At 38.8% G+C, this 16,963-nt stretch overlaps 1 protein-coding gene across 4 annotated transcripts in view; it reads left to right on the top strand.

Moving 5' to 3' along the window:
- LOC111321700 (insulin gene enhancer protein ISL-1) overlaps positions 1 to 16,963 on the top strand; it is a 19,968-nt gene extending 3,005 nt beyond the window's left edge. The window contains exons 1-6 of one of the 4 annotated variants that reach the window (XM_022924661.2): positions 3,514 to 3,568; positions 11,458 to 11,647; positions 12,412 to 12,671; positions 13,515 to 13,813; positions 14,680 to 14,892; positions 16,629 to 16,963. In XM_022924661.2, the coding sequence (XP_022780396.1) occupies positions 3,529 to 3,568; positions 11,458 to 11,647; positions 12,412 to 12,671; positions 13,515 to 13,813; positions 14,680 to 14,892; positions 16,629 to 16,694 (1,068 nt within the window). In that variant the 5' untranslated portion in view covers positions 3,514 to 3,528 and the 3' untranslated portion in view covers positions 16,695 to 16,963. Of the gene's footprint in view, positions 1 to 3,513; positions 3,569 to 10,065; positions 10,139 to 10,311; positions 11,315 to 11,457; positions 11,648 to 12,411; positions 12,672 to 13,514; positions 13,814 to 14,679; positions 14,893 to 16,628 lie in introns of those variants that run through there. The other 3 variants (XM_088755805.1, XM_022924663.2, XM_022924656.2) reach the window with 3 other exon arrangements.

Below are 16,963 nucleotides of genomic sequence, written 5' to 3'. Positions count from 1 at the left end.
AGACCTGCTAAATCTTTCATGATTCAATTAAACATTGCCAGCTCTGCATGATAAAATCCGTTTTAGAAGCCGCCCTTCTGTCTGCGATCTAAGTACATCTGAATCTACAATTGTGATCATTACAATACTGTAAATTTGGCGACAATAGCCCGTCGCACATTCTATTCTACCTTTAATGCTTTCAGAATTTAAAAAAATACCACAACGCAAATATTCTTTATGTTAAAAAAGAATGAAAATTAATTAATGTTATCACTGGCTTCGCAGGTTTATGAGTCCAATCCCTTTGTTTTCGTAACGCTTTCTGAAAAGTGTTATTACACGTTAAAACATGGTATCATGTTTTCCCGCGCCTTGTAACTTCAAAAGAGCCGAATAAACTTCATTTAGTGAGTTCGAATTTTTGAAGTGTGTTACCTGCTTTGATTGCAAGCATTGTGGTGTGTAAATTGAACATTTGACAGCAAAACAAGCGTCCCCTTTTCAAATGAAGTTAAACTGGTATTGTCTTAATTTTGCATTGATTTGTTACAAAGGCCATTCAGAGCGAATACAGATTTGTGCACATCCAAGTTTTAAGGAACAGACACATTCTTCGTCTTAGATATTTTTTGTGGGGTGTCAGATTTTTTATTAGATAAGTCTCTCCTTCATATTCGGTTTAAGCTCAGACCAAACCACTATGGTAAAATGTTGAATATATTTGTGTTTCGTGTTGCATGCAGGGCCGTTAGAACGAAATACCGAGCTTTAAGAATTGATTTTCCGACATTTTAGAATCAATATTTGTGCTAACATTACATGTCCGTTGACTCAACTTAAATGTTAAGTTTCCTAAACTCGAGACAGATTCTTGATATTGATTCTCAAGCAATAAAATCACTGTTATATTTACACTGTATCTGTATCTGTAGCCACGCAATACACTGAATTCAAGAAATTAAAAAGGATGTTTATTTTAATTATCTATGCCAAGACAGAAAGATGAAATATGATTTACTTCATACGCACTATTTATTAGCAGAAGGTTTTATTAAAACCTCTTGAATTGCAGACTTGTTATTTCGATATTTCAAAGAATGAGTCATTCTTTCTCACTTTTATCGTTTGCAACAATGACAGCGGTGAGATTTTGTTCGTCTGTGTCCTAGACTGGCGTCGTTCAGTCGGGCAGTTCCTGACTTTATTTCCGTATATTCTTTGTCTTATCTCCACAAAAAAAGCAATAAAAGTATTCTGGTATTGTGTTTGCTGGTGATAACAGTCCTCTAGTCTATGGACTTCGTATCATTAAAAAACGGGAGAAACAATTTTTATTAAAATATAAATCAATAAATCATATGTGAGTTTTGAATGCTACTTTTCCCAAAAGAGATACAAATAAAAGAATTGGCATTTTTATTAGTTATCTATTAAGTTTTTCCCCTTGAGGTACGTTCCAACTGTTATGAGAAAGCAATTCAATAAAGAGTTTAATAAACCTTTGCAGAAATAACTCGACGTTCATGATAATTTCAAATATAAACTTGATCTGTAATTAGTTTTATAAAATCATTGTGAACTGAAGAGAACAGAGCAAAGCGTTATGAATTGTTATACGACTCTTCTCATTTTATATTTCAATTTTGTTCCGTTTTACCGTCTAATACACAGTTGGCAATCATTCTATCGTCCACTTGCTTTTTCATAAGTTAGGTATTAATTTATAGCCTACCAATACAAAACTTCTCTTCATAAAGTTCACCAAAAACGGCGTCATTGTCGAGGCTTAGCAGTGTTTATAGCCAACGACTATCCCAAGTCTGTGTCCGGGTTAACAACTACAAATTTATGTGGTCAAGACCAGGGGGCTAAGGAGTAAAGTTGTTGCCAGTTTTCAATAACGTTTTCTTTCAAAAAGGTGACTGTAAATTCCAAGCGTAAATTCAAGGAAAGTGGTTTGTATGGCTAAATTCCCTGCAACAATGACAAGACCGATTAAATGCAAAATTCAAATCATGGAACATTGCAAATTAGATAGATCTTAAGAATGGAAGCACGAAGCGTCAGAGGAAAGATTTGAACGCCACACTTCGTAGTTGAATGAGATGTATGCAACTTTTAGCCTAGAGCGTAACTCATCACAATCTGTTATAACACTGTCTGACTACATCTCACCACGGTCAACGTAATATCTGTAAAACTACCCACAAAAATGTAGAGTCTGTTTCGTAGAACGGTGCGATAAAGCGTCCAAACCAAAAACGACACGTTAGTCCTCTTCTACGTCTTGAGACCAGGATAGGTCAATACATTCGTTAAGATTGGTCATCTCTGATCATTCCAGCTTTAAGGATACAATGTGCAGTATACTACTGTTATATTTTGATATCCCAAAAGAGTATATATGCTGGACATACAAGAAGAGTTCACATCGTACGTGTTGGTTTCCCTTTGTTCAATGTTCTTTGGCCAAAATCAAACTACTTTACTCGATTTTTCTCTTTTCTACTCCAGTCGTGTTTTTGAGTATGCTATCCATGCTTACAGGTACAATCTCAAAGAAAAAAAAAATCAATAAAAAATTCCAAAAATGTGGATGAATTTTCAGGAATGGAATGCTACATAAAAATCGGAAAATTTTTGTAAGAGGGGTGAATCTGTCAAGAGGCCTGTTACCTGTTCAATTATATCTTTCTTCCACGCCTCATTTTAAACGAATACATGTGCATATACCCTCTCTGATGGTGATTTAGTTACTCACATTCCTGGAATTCTGAACAACAGCAACGCATATTCCATTCATGGTTGTGCAACTTGGAGTGTTTTGTATTGGTAGCTCTATTTCAGGTGTAATCAATTTGGGACGGTCTGCGCTAAATTTAGTGTGAGAGTTTTAGCCTTTGACATTTTTTAAGAGATAATGTTTGGCTCTTTTCCTAAGTGTAATTTTGCAATATAAAATGCTTGATTCCTTGCCACGAGAAGCTAAGAAGTAGCCAGAATCTACGGCTTTAATAGAACCATTTTTGCTTCAGTAATATTACTGATTGCATAAACGTGACGGGAATATTGTGTTAATGTTAACTCTAGTATTTTAGTACAGTCAGTGAAAATTGACAGAATTAACCACAACGTTCCCTGGGTCTAATACAAAATACTTGTGGTTCCAAGTTAAACTTGTGATATTGCTCTCGGTTATGAGTTCAAGACCACTCCTTAAACACGTCGCAAGAGCTAACTAAAAGATCATATCTATATGAACGTTCCTATGTACAGCTGAAAAGGAGATCATGTTCTTCTCGTGTTCATACTCGAAAAATTTGGCCCGCGTTCTTGCTACCCCATCTAGGAAATTTATTTATCGAATATATTTAGTTATGGAATTATTCTTGTGCAAGAAAACGTCCTATATTACAACCCCAATATAAAAGTATCAATGTCACACTCGTGGTAGGCGAAGACCCTCATACGTGAATCAATTTTTAGGACTGTATTTAGACGGTTTTGTTTGACAACCGTTAGCCCTTACTTGCAAAGCGTAGCGGAATGTTAAACGCTGATGTTGAAGATCTTTCTTCTCAAGACGGCAAGTATTTTTTTTCTGTCGTTATTTGTACTTTTGCGAACATATCAGCCCTCTGAAGTGACCTCCTTAGAGTTATGTAAGCAACCTCTGTTTGTGATACTATTCAGTCTTCAATTTATCTTAGTTAGCTTTTGACTCTTCAAGACTTTATTCCCAAGAAGAAATCATCCAATGAGACAAATCTTTAAATTTCTACTCGGGAATGATAGCAGAGGTGTAGATAGATTAAAAATAACTGTTCCAATTACGCAACTTGCCAATTTTGCGTGGTTCAAGTTCTGCACCAATTCTCCAATGTGTTCGTTTCAGGTAAATTGATCCCAAACTGATACCTAGTTTAATCTACGGTGGGTGACCCAACTTAGCTGCTAACTTATCCTTTGTTTTTATCTAACACCTGAGAAGGCTTTGGCTAAATATGCATTTTATACAATTTAGGATTGAGCTAAGCTCTCCCAGAAATGTTGAGGTAACCATGGCTCTAATGAAAAAGTATTATTACCTGACCTAGACTAGGCCAAAATTTTTAACTTGAACTCGTGGGTTTTCGTGTTTTCCTTCATAGTTCAAAGCGAATGTGATCTTTATTACCAATTTTTCTTACAAGAAATATTCAAGCTTTGACCTCGCGACATTTTAACGAGTTTAAGTGATCCTTTTTTGTATTTGCTCTTTTGTCGTGGAAAATTATGAGCAACTGAGACAGTTATTCCTTTTCCCTCGACAAGAAGTACACGTTGTCGTGTCGCTTTGTTTCAGATCTGCTCAATTCACTAAATGCTTTATTCTGAAATAAGACATATCAAAGTACTGCAACTTACAGGGATTTTCCTAAGAATGAAGCTTCTATACTGGTATTGCAGATAAGTGTTTGTTTCTTGACTTTACCAATGAGTCGACAACTTCGAGCACAACTCCAGCCGCACGACAAAATAAAGCAGGAATAGTGTATTGTGGTGTGCTTTCCTAATCGAGAATCGACCAAACTGTCAAAAAGTACAGATACGAGAACGGCTTTCTCACATTCTGTAGTGTCACTAATACCTAATTAGTGACACTACAGAATGTGAAATTAAACAATCTGTTAGTGCCAGAATCAAACAGAATTTTGTTTCTTAAGTTGCAAGAAAAGTAATGTTTTTAAGCTGTTATGTGAACAAAGATTTAGAAAAATTATACGGTTTGGTAAGGCCGCCTGGTAATGACTTGACAGTGAAAAGCAGCATTAAGCATTTCTCAAAGGCCCTAACTTTCCCTTTCTTTCTTCTAGCTCATTGAAACCTCTTTTCTTTCCCGTTTTACACTTCTCTCTCAAATTCATTTCCATTTCCACTTTTCCTACTTTTCCCCTTTCTCTTTTCTTCCTTTTCTTCGCTTTTCCTATGATGACCGTTCGCCTTCTATCTCCTGTGAATATCCTACCGCTGTGCTTTCATCAGCTGGTCATTGCAGTCCTTTTGTGATAAACTTCAGTTGCTGTTGACTTATTTGCTTTGGCTGTCTAAGTTGTTCGCCAAACACTAATTACTATCCACAAGAATGACCTTTGGATCCTCCCGAGAATTCAACTATTATTCTTGGAGGCGCACTCTGAGATGTTATTCAAATCGACCACTTCTTGGGTTTTAAATTCAGCCGGACTTTTGCTTTGCTTATGCAAGCGTTTCACCTCAAGGAAACGCAAAATTAATGGTCAAATGTCAGCAAACGCAGGGCATCTGAATCCGTTGCAGAATACTGCTCGAAAAATCTGACAACAAACCCAGATGTTTGATCATTAGTTTATCTCAACCACTTGGACGTGTAAAATTTGTTCATTAGACCTACTTGTACATTTTTTGCCTTAACATGCGTTTGCATTTCCAAAAAAGATGTTTAAAAAAAATCATCTCGCGCGTGGGAGAAAAAAATTAAATCTCTTTATGATTCGAACGCCGATTTCGCGGCGGTTACCCTACCAAACACCCCACAGAGACCTCGACTGACAGCAAGGCTACACGTCCATACAAATCTAACACAGGAAACGCGCGCGTCTTTAATACTCTATTCGCAATTTTTACCTGTAGAGAATAATTAGAACAGCCTTGTTTGAATCCACTAAAAACTTTCGTAGAAAGGAAACTTAGATTTGGAAAATGCGATGTCTAGACCTGGTTGCAATAACTACCTGCGAAGGTGGAAGTTGTGGTTAATAAATTCATTGCAGACAAATATTTCCATTATCTATATTATCCTCAGTGATTGTACATGCCATAAATATTGCATGAACGTTATTTTTCTCAAAGTATTTGAGTCAGTCTGAAATGGGAGTCCCATGAATACGTATTTCGCCTCACGGACACAAAATGAGGAGGAGAAATCAATTGCTTTGAATGATTTTTCATAGATATGTGGTCATTAGATATCTCTACTGATATATTTGAGTTCAATGCATCACAAACAGAAAACTCTGAAAACTAGTTCATGGGAGAACAAATGTGTGCTCGGTATTTGGGTTCGTTATTTTGAAGCGTTTCCATTACTGAACTAATGCTAGACATATCGCGACCTTCTTGCTTCAACTGTTGCACCCAGTACAAAGGCAATATTTAGAAATAAAAATTAAATTGATTTTAGTTGATTCATTATCCTTATTTTCTTGGTTTGGCTTTTACAGAAATGATGGTGTAAACCAAGATGTTACTTCCAATCGATAAATCTTCATTTTTATCGTAAGAAAAAATTGCGAATCCTGATAACTTAAACAGTACAGGTGCAGTCAAGATTGAGCTCGATTCGTCCGCAATACCAAGGGGATTTGCTACATCTAAGTTCATGAAACATTTATGGGTATCAATGATAAAATATGTGTGGGTCTTATCATTGTATGTGAGATTACTCGTATCTCTTCTTTTCTAACTTTAATTTATGGGCTCTCTCGCTTTGTAATGGTCTAAGAAAGCCAAAGATGGTACAAATCTCTGATCTGATACAATAAAACTAGAAATCTCCCCCATGAATTAGACACTTTTTTCAGAGCGCTCTTTCGTCTCAAAACCAACTGTTAGCGAAGAAGTCACTCAACTTGGATAGATTTGTTTTTGTTTAACTCCATGCTGTGTTAATTATTTCACAATTTCCCAAGATTTGTAAACGTTGCTACCTTGTAAATAATGGTTGGATTATCTCTTTGCCGGGCTTAAGAGAGTACCAGATGTCAGTTGACGACATAAAGGTTGCAAAGCACAAGAGATTTTTAAAAGTATCGAGGACGTATTTCGTGATTCCGAAAAGCAAACAATCTCATTGTCTAGCTGCTTCAGGCGTTTATGACGAAAGAAAGGAAACATTTCCTCTGATGAGGAAAAAATCTTTGAAATCATTCGATTTCCCTGATTGATAATTCCGCTCAAAAGTGGTTCACTTGCACGAGTGAAAAGAATTGCCTCTTTATTTGTAGAGATTTGAAATATTCACTACAGTGAGTATTTTACAGAAAGAAAATGTATTCTTTTGTGACCTTCAAATATTCCCCTGATAAACTACACTTAACCCACATAAAGATATAAAATCTGCACAATGAATTTTACATACTTTTTTCAGATACCATCTTTTTCCGAAAGATTGCGTTAATTGTAGTGCCAAGATGTCTCGAAAGGCATAAATTTTAGTTCAAAGTTTGGGTTCTTTTTCCTCTGTACTTTTCCTTACGCTACCAAATCAGAATTTCTGGATATACAGTCATTAAAAAAGATGGCCGTGGATTATTCTTAAAATTAAAGAGCAAATATAAAGTAAATATACTTTCTTTTGACTTCTTTTGTGTGGATCAAGACAAAAAAGGACAGCGGAACAGAATAATTACGGAACGACGTCTTGTTCACAATGGAAGATGTTTGTTTTTCTCACTTCAAGCGCTGCCTAAAGAGAAGATTCCCACGAGCTATTTGGCGTAAACAGATTCTCTCATATTTATATGAATACATATTTTGATCAATATTATTTTTCATCTTAAAACCTCTCCAATTAATTTACAAGGAATATTTTAAGAAATACAAGGCAGAATTCTGCGAATTTTTCGTGTTTTCATTTCTTATTTCCAGCAAAGCTTTGAACATATTATTAAATCGCCTTGTCGCTAATTGCGGCCACAAATGTTTCTGGCTTCCATTTGCTCTCAGGCAGCAGATGTTTTAGCTTTTGTGTATAATTTCCCTCTTTAATATTAGGAATTACCCACGGCAAAAAACGGAAACACGGTAAACGGAGTGGTTTGTGCGACAAACGATTTTTTTTTTCTTCTCTTCGTGGCAACCAAACCACCCGATTCCTTCATAATTTGTCATGTTGTGTAAATTTTGTTATCCATTTTGACAGTAATATTGCCATTCGCCTTGATCACATATTTTCCCGCCATTTTGACACGGTGATTGTTTTTTTTTTAATACCGCCAGCTGAGACATAACAAAGCCTAAGAAAATTGACAAACATATCTGGAAGTTCTTCTGGAGAAAACCTTCCTTAAATGTAAATTTCCTGAAAATACAAGCGTTACTTTTCGTTTAAGATGTCGACGTGATGTCTATAAGTTTGTAACCAGATAATTTCGTAAATTGTCCATATTCAGCTGGAGAATTGAGGTCAAAACTAAGCCGGGGGCTATAAAATTCGACATTTGAAGAGATCCCAATTAGGAAATTCATTGCCAAACTGGACAGAAAACTTTGATCTACACAATGTAATATTGTCGAAGTTTACACAATGTTGTGTACTTTTATATTCAAGACGCGAAGCGGCTGCCTTCTCAGTTGTCGAGTCTTGCTTCTAATTGACCCGGATTTTTGCCCCTTTTTCTACTTTGAATCGCATGTAACTCTGATCTCTGAGTCACACACCTTATTTTCATGGAGGCGACAAACGCCTTTGTGCGGATAAATTACCACTATAGACAAGCAATCGGTCTATTTTTTCACCACAGCATTTACGCAAGTGTAACAAAAAAAAAAACGCCATGTTTACCGGTTTTTTTTTTTTGTTTTTTTTTTTTGTCGAAGCTAATTCGAATGTTCAACAAATAGAGTTGGATGATTATTGTAACTTGTTTTAAATTCGAATGACCTTTGTTCGCGTAATCTACATTAAACAAAGTCAGATGAAGAAAACTAGGTAGGCTTCGCTAAAAGTTAAGGTAAACTACACACAACTGCTCTTTTACGTCAAATACATTTACATTTTCTTGACTTGAAAATTTCGGAATCGTATCTTCCTGTCCCTATTCTTCTCCCACGACGAGGCGTACACCTTGACCGCGTTGTTACTCTGACGATCTGAATTAATTTTGAAATATGCAAGATCGTTTCAAAGTACACAAGATTAGAGGTTTTTGTAATGTAACTCTGCATTCAATAAACTGTTGGAATCAGACACGAAATACACTGATTTCCCAGTCTTCCTTCAAGAAATTCGCTAACCCCAATAAGCTGTGAAAATAAAAATTCCATTTTAATTTTCGATCACATCGGTTTCTTTTCCGACACGTTTGCTTCGACATTATGGAGCCATTTGCACCTGTTTTATGGGTTTTCATTTACGATTTCATATTTTCCTGTTGCTATAAAAAGGCACCTTTTCGAAATTACAGTTAGTCTTCATCTAACACTGATGATAATATTTTTTTGAGAATAAATTTCTTTCTAACACTACAAAATAATATACCTTATGGAGAGATGAAAATAGGAATCGAATTGCGTAAAATTATCGTTTTTTCTTTTCGTAGATATGAATTATATTTTCCGGAAATTGGGCCGGAACAACCTCTAAAGAGAAATTTGACTCCATGCAAAGAAATCGTATTCGAGCATTTTCACCGCCACCAAAGCGGCGCCGCTGCTTAACATCAACAGCCGAATCACCGATGGCCTTATTATTCGGGTTCCGTTTCTATGCAAACAATCTGGGGTTGGGAAAAATTTGGACCAAGGCAACGAAAGATGACTTGCAAAGACTGTGCGAGAAATAATTCTTCGCAACGACCTTTTTTGTGGAGAGTTCACTCATAGCACATTTAGCTTTGGAGCTTAGCGACATCATTGTTATTTTTTTCTTGTCTTTCCCTACTTTTTGCGATGTGCCGTTCTGTTCTCGATCATGCAAGCAAATGTCAATCAGTGATATTCAGCGGTTTGGAAGAATTCCACAATGCAAGTAAATATTTCAAGGTGTTTTGATCCAATTTAGTTGTGTCGATGCTGTTAACTCTCCATCTCTCTCGCCTTTCGGCGCACTCCAAAAATGTAATCCTTTTGTAAGACGGATCGGAAATCCTATAAGCGAGACAGTTCAGATTAGGGTTGGACAATCCAGCTTAAGTGTAACGCTCCATTAGCTTAAGCAAGTTTCGTCCAGTTGCTCGTAGTAGGAGGTCTGGAACCTAGAGTTTTGTGAGTGAGGTGCTTGACATGTGAATGTGACAGATAATTAATATATGAATTAGTTGGGCTGGCTATGACAATGCCGTCAGACGATCAAGAGATATGTTTGACAACGTTGAATGGTTTTTTAAATCCCTGAGTTGTACTAAGAAAACAAAAGGTATTATTCCACGTTGTGTTGAGCACAAATGTTTTCAATGGCGACTTTGTTCTGCTATTCAAAGGGAAAATTTCTCGGGTAAATATTTTTCATTCCAATTTGTGTCAATATCAAGACCTCTCTAGTTTTGAACATCGCGGCTTGTCTGGGTTTTGTGGGGGTTGAGAGTTCCTATCAGCAAGCGATAGAAAGATATCAAACTCAATAATATCTCGCCAATTGGTGACCGCCGAGGCGGAGCTCCTAACTAGGACGTGCTAAATCTCGTTTGGTTCCTTTCACAAATTTCTGCTAATTATATCGAAGTGTTTGAGGTTCAATGAGATCCAACCCTAAATCCACCCTTTTGTTTTGATTCAAATTTGCTTGTTGTTGCGCCGCCAAGCATAGAGAATTGAACAAAGCGTTCACATTGCCCTCGATCGGTTAGCACTGATTTTGACGGCGCATAAACAGTGTGCTTGTTTCAAAGCTGACTTCTATTCAGCGATTCAGTGACAACTCCAGCGTGCCCGATTCAATTCAATTTGCGAAATTATCGACTAAATTTATTTCACACGCACCCAAACAGATATCGGGGCGTCCTTCAAGAAGAACGTTAACAGATATTGGTTTTGTTACTTTCCACGTGCGTGAGTAAACGGGAAATACAAAAGTCAGCTGTCACTTTCAATAACAACTTCGAGGTATTTGCTCGCGACGGGCCAGAAATCTTGATCTTTGATCTTCAACAGGGCTCTTCAGTTGCGATCGGCTAGGCCACGGCCGCTGTTTCGCTCCATATGTTTGAAACAGTGTACTAAAATTTATCTGTGGTTAGTTTCTGAACATACACCTGCGTTTATCGCTGTTTCAAATCTAAAAAAACGCGCAAAGTTTGACAAGTGGTGAAAGGTGGGCGACCAATGACAAGTGTGGCATTCACAACTGGGTACCAATTTGTAAAATTGGTGGTAGTGCCTCCGGCCAATAAACTGCCGGACAATGACAGCTCAGGTCACGTGTCACTGAACGATTCGGCTGCGCCAATCGCAGAATGCATCTAAAGAGATCGGAATTTTGAAGTATTCGGTTCGTCAGCTGGCAGTGTCTCTCAGTTAGTAATCCCATTTTGGTTGATATCACCAAGAGTGTATTCTGTAGCTTCCTCGGGAATGAGCGAACAGGAACTTCAACGTACGTAGTTCACCCGATGCGACTTCCCTGCTCGTCAAAATAAACCTTACCTCAGCGCCGCGGCCCTCGGACTCACAAAGTATTTCCTGTCACGCTTTTAGACCAAGGAGCTCTTAAGTTTTGTTTTTGTGTTTCTCTTGCAGAGAAGCGTCGAATATCCATGTGTGTCGGCTGCGGATCTCAGATTCAAGACCAGTACATTCTCCGCGTAGCACCCGACTTGGAGTGGCACGCAGGCTGTCTCAAATGCGCGGACTGCCACACGTATCTGGACGAGACATGTACTTGTTTTGTGCGCGACGGAAAGACGTACTGCAAACGTGATTATGTTAGGTAAGCCAGAGCAGTCTGCTGCTGAGAAATCAAGATCCCAGACCTGCCGGGAACGATCAAATCGCGATCAACACATACGTTTCCAATTTTTGGCCGCCGGCGTTGCCACCAAACCGTGTTCATCGCAGGATTACAGCAGCTTATTACAAACATTGACGGCATATTATTCAGGCGAAGGAATCAATGTTATTAATTACGAAGACAGAGTGCTTGTTTGATCCTTATGGCCGTATTGTCGTCACAAATTAAAGCCATAGCGTAAGCCAGCGGCTAGTTACCTACCCTGATTTCACCCGCTGTGTTGTATGATGTATAGATATTTCGGTTTGTGCGCTGTGTTACGTCGAATCAGGGAAGCTAATTATAAAGAAATTCACACGGTTACCGGGCGGCTGGAGTTCAGGAAATTTAGTTCACACAAGTTATTTTCTGACTCCGCCTCTTTAGTATTGTGGGTAAGCAAGGCGGGAAAGTTTGCTAACTCTACAAGCAGGAGGCTAAAGGTACAATTTAGATTTGTGGTTTCCTTAGATTTCGCTTTCGATCTTGAGTCTGTACGCTGTGTATCCTCCTGTGCTTTGACGCATATTCAGTATTTTGCCTTAGAGCGAGCGAAGGAGCGGGAAGAATTTCAAATCTGCCACTGACAGGTCACCCTACATGCGAATGAATTCGAAATAGATCTATTTGCGAAAGTTGTTCTTGCGAAGCACATTATTTGCTTTACAGCCATTGAAGAATATTTCTGCTTTCCTGCTCTTCAGGTTGTTCGGCACAAAGTGCGCCAAGTGCTCCCGGTCGGTGACCAAAAACGATTTCGTGATGAGGGCCAAGAATCAAATCTATCACATAGACTGTTTTCGCTGCATCGCCTGCAGTAGACAGCTCGTACCGGGAGACGAATTTGCTCTGCGGGAGGACGGGTTATTTTGTAAAGAAGACAACGAAATCGTTGAGAAAGCTACGGCAACAGCTCAGGCGGCTCACGCTCGCGGAGGACAAAGATCTTCCTCTCAGTCATCAGGTAGGTCGGTCTGTGTCTCTTCACCGTGTTGCTTCTTCGATGCGGTAGGTCTTGTCAGAGGATATATCTAATCAAATTGGGGTTGATAACGCTATTAGTAACAACGATTGACTCTGCATGTATCCAAGGTAATTTCTAAATTACCCAAAATCATTTTGGCCAAAAGAATCAGGCGCACGACTTCGTGTTATTTGTATCTTTAGGTTTCGGGGGCTTCATGTGAGGCCATCTGTGGCTAAGCAACTTGGATTTCGGTGATCTTCCCTGAGAGTATTACAACTCAAAGCCTTAAGTCGTGAAAGAATATTATAAGACGTTCAGTCATCGCTAGTGGCTTAATTCCAAATTGAATGTTTGTTGGTAATATCCTCGCTTCTCAATTATAAGGTTCAACATGTATAAGTACTTGTGACATTCATTTCCGATTATAGAGTTTGGTGATGGCAAATTGAGTGAGCCATCCATGCTTTTTTAAAACATCAACTCACTGTTAAGACTACGCAGTTTAGGATGTTGTTTGAAGCCCGAAAATTAACATCAAGCCGTGATAATTCAGCTAAAACTGTCGATGTGTATGTTACCTCCTCCGAAGTACAAACATTTCCGCAGGAAAATACAAAATCTTAAGTGAAGGATGTTTGTACGAGACAGTCAGTATAATTGCGAGAGCGAAGTAGTGGCTCATGAATTTTAGCGCTATCCATTTATAGACTTCAAAGCTCTATATCGTTGCTGCTAAGTATTCCCCTTGAACCGTAGTTTCGACTCTCAAAATATTAGGTTCGATGATCTCGAATGGACCGCGAGCTTACGATTACGCTTACCGTAATAATACATTTATAGCACACTCAAATGGCCAACCAGACGGCTCACCAACGCGACGTGGGAAATCAGAAAAAACGACAAGGGTTCGCACCGTGTTGAACGAAAAGCAGTTGCACACTCTACGGACTTGCTACGCGGCGAACCCGCGACCCGATGCGATGATGAAGGAACAGTTAGTGGAGATGACAGGCCTTAGTCCTCGAGTGATACGAGTGTGGTTTCAGAATAAGCGTTGTAAGGACAAGAAGAAATCTATGATGCTTAACAAAACTTCCTCGCATCACCAACACCAGGGACCAGGTTCGGACGACGGGCAGGTAATGTCTTCATTTTGAAATTTTGTTTTAGCTGTCTGTAATGAGCGCGCGCTGGAGCGATTCTTGTCAATGTATTCGAACGCTAACACTCAGTTCTGTCAGCGCAAAGACGGAAACGAAAATACTATTTACGTACAGGTGGTTAATCGAGCTAGGAAAGCAAACGTAAGGCATTTTCTCCTGTGTTTTGTTATCACTAAAAAGCGCTTTGCGCCTTGATTTCGGATCCTTTTCATTCTCTTCGCCGATCGAGGATGTTTCTTGTTAACATAATTGGAAGAATTAGGTTGAAGGTGTTAATTTTAGATCGTTAGCATTCACAGCTGGCTCGACGGCTCCGCGATATTTTAGAGCATAGCCTGACAAGAATGTCCTCGACTTCCTCCTTAAACCAGTGACCACCCATGGAATTATTTGTTTATTTCGTATAGCGCTATCGATTCAGGAGCAAAGCGACGTTTGAACGCGCTTTGTAAATGAGCCAACCTTTTGAATATGAATGTGCAAGAAGTGTGTGGCCTATTATAAAATCATTCTTGCCCGCTGATGGACTTCGTCAGCGAGTTTGCATCTGGCGACGCTGTGTTATTATCGCACGCACACACAGTGACAAGTACAACTGTTGCTTGATATTCTTAGATTTGGGAAATCAATGAGTATCGCTTTTATACCCTACTCCTAGTTCGCGACATGTACACAAAACTCGCAGCTTCTAGCAAAAAATGCAATTACCATTACTCTCGGTGGGGAGCTCCTCTGTATAGGTTTTGTAAAGGCAAACATAGCAAGGCCGAAGTCATAATAATAGACGCGAATTTTATAACTCTGTTTCTTAATTGGTGTATCTTTATACCGTCTGTATACAGAGTCCGACGGGTAGCTCTCCGAATGCAATTTCCCGCTCGCTACCGCCATCAGCTATTTCGGGTGTTCAGACGTATTCTACGAATTTAACTCCACCTTCGCTAAGACCGCCAACTGACGTCTCACTGAGCGATCTGCCCAGCTATCAGCCTTGGAAGGCCCTCAACGAGTTCGCTTTACACAACGATATGGATCAAGGTCCATTTCAACAACTGGTAAGCGAACTAGACATGTCTAGCTAAGCTCAACTAAGCGAGCATGTATTACCTAACTTTGAAATTTATTTGTGTCAAGGTGTCCTTTGTGTCTTACACTGTTTCAACTTTCGTTCCACCCGCGTGCTAGTATAACATCTTCAACAGTTTAAATGACCCAATTATACGGCTTGCAAAGCGCTATCTATTAGCGCAAGCAAGCGTTTAACTCATCCCAAACGGAAACTCTTGTGTTCAAAATATATCCAAAGGAGAGATGTGTACCCTAAGGGGACCTATTAATCCATCTATCCAAGCGTGCACACATTGAGGTGAGCTTGTGTTGTTTTGTGTGACACGATAATTGCACTCCTTCTGAATAAACGGCTCGCCTATTTTGCATAACTAAATTCATCGTCTTCGATCAACTAATACACTGAAATGTAAATTGTAGTTCACTTTTTTCAGAATCTCCTTCGGACCGTTCAAAGTCAGTAAAATGATTATTCTTTTTTTGTAGCAAGGTGCACGCTAGTGCCAATTCTTTTAAGAGGAGTTTCACTGATACTTTATGGCATTGTTTAAATCTTTTCCCAGAAAAAAATTCGTTTTGGTCGAGGTTTTACTGCAAAGTGACGGAACCAGACATTGTTTCTTTGATTTCTACTTAAGTTTGTTTTTTTGGGTCGTGATCTTTGTTACTGGACGTCGGTTTCTTTCGTGTGGTGTGAAGATGCAGTTATGGCAACGTGAAATTTGCTAGCATTGTATGGTATTGTACTAATTGCCTCACACCTTTCATAACAAAGCCTTCTCGGAAGAAATGGAAACTTGGCCTTGTGTATTTTTCTTACTGCTCAAAGAAAAAAGTGTAGGTAATTATCATTGGCGCTCAAACTTCACCAGCACCGGTGGTCCAGCAAATTATTGGTAGCCATTCTTTGCGAAGGTATCGCAAAAAGATTGAATTTGTACCAAAACGAACAAAACACCGGTAGGGCATTGATGTTTTTGAACACCCTCGAAACATACGAGGATCATGAATCCAGTTCGCAGTTTCGTGAACTCATGAAGACCTCAAGTCAAGGGTAATTTGCACAGCTATTCATCTTACAGTATTTCATTCTTAAACTCTTGTTCATTCTCAACATTCCACAATCTGAAAAAGCTACAATATTGGATTAGAGGCAAAGGAAAGCGGGTTTTTAGAATTTCCGCGCTAGTTGCCAGCGAAGCTTTCTCTTGCTCTTTAAATTTGGCAGAGCGTCGTGGAGAAGACAGCCATAAGCCTAGAGTTCAAAAACTTAAACATTCAATCAATGACAAAGACGTTTTTTGACCTTTTTCCTAACAGCGGGATATTTGTTGAGTTAATCGTGATAAACATCTACTTCCCAGCATGTGGTAAAAGAGTTCATTTAAGAAAAACAATGAATACATGCGTAAAGTCTTTACGCTATGCAATGGTGGCATTTTTTTTACACAAGAATCTCAGCGACGCTTGTAACTACTCGAAGTAACTACAATCCTGAATGGCAAAACTTATTTGCGTTTTTTTCTTTGAAAATCAGCAGCGAAAAGTAAAGCCAGAACACCCTATTGTAAGGCGAAATTTTTGTTCCCAAGGCTCGACTATGTCTCATTTGAACACTTCATAATTTGTTTGTTCCCATTTTGAAGACAGAAGTGGCTGTGCTAACATTTCCTTTCGCACAAACTTATCTCAGTTCTCTCTTTTTTTTTTCATCTCTTGTTAGGTGCAGTTTTCGGAACAGGCGCCCCATCTGGTATCGCGAACGCACGAAGGAATTGGGGCAAATTGAAATCCTCGACTCTTTGGGCAGACTTTCTATTCTAGGGAACTTATGAGAAGTGGACATCCAACGAATGGCACACGCTCACCTACCGGAAATCTTAATTTATTTCTTCTATCGCAAGCCGCAACGAACATTATATATAGCGTAAGTTTAGCATGAATTATGGCAAGGGGCATAACATTATGCTTTATGTCGGCAATGTATATATTCTTTAGGATCCGTTTTACGTGATGAGAGAGAGAGACGTTCTCAATAAAGATAAAAGTTCACCAGGA

The sequence above is a fragment of the Stylophora pistillata genome, chromosome 4 (genome assembly GCF_964205215.1).
Source record: "Stylophora pistillata chromosome 4, jaStyPist1.2, whole genome shotgun sequence".
Taxonomy (NCBI): Eukaryota; Metazoa; Cnidaria; class Anthozoa; order Scleractinia; family Pocilloporidae; genus Stylophora; species Stylophora pistillata.
Note: the sequence above shows the minus strand (reverse complement) of the source record. Positions and strands in the feature narration are given on the sequence as shown.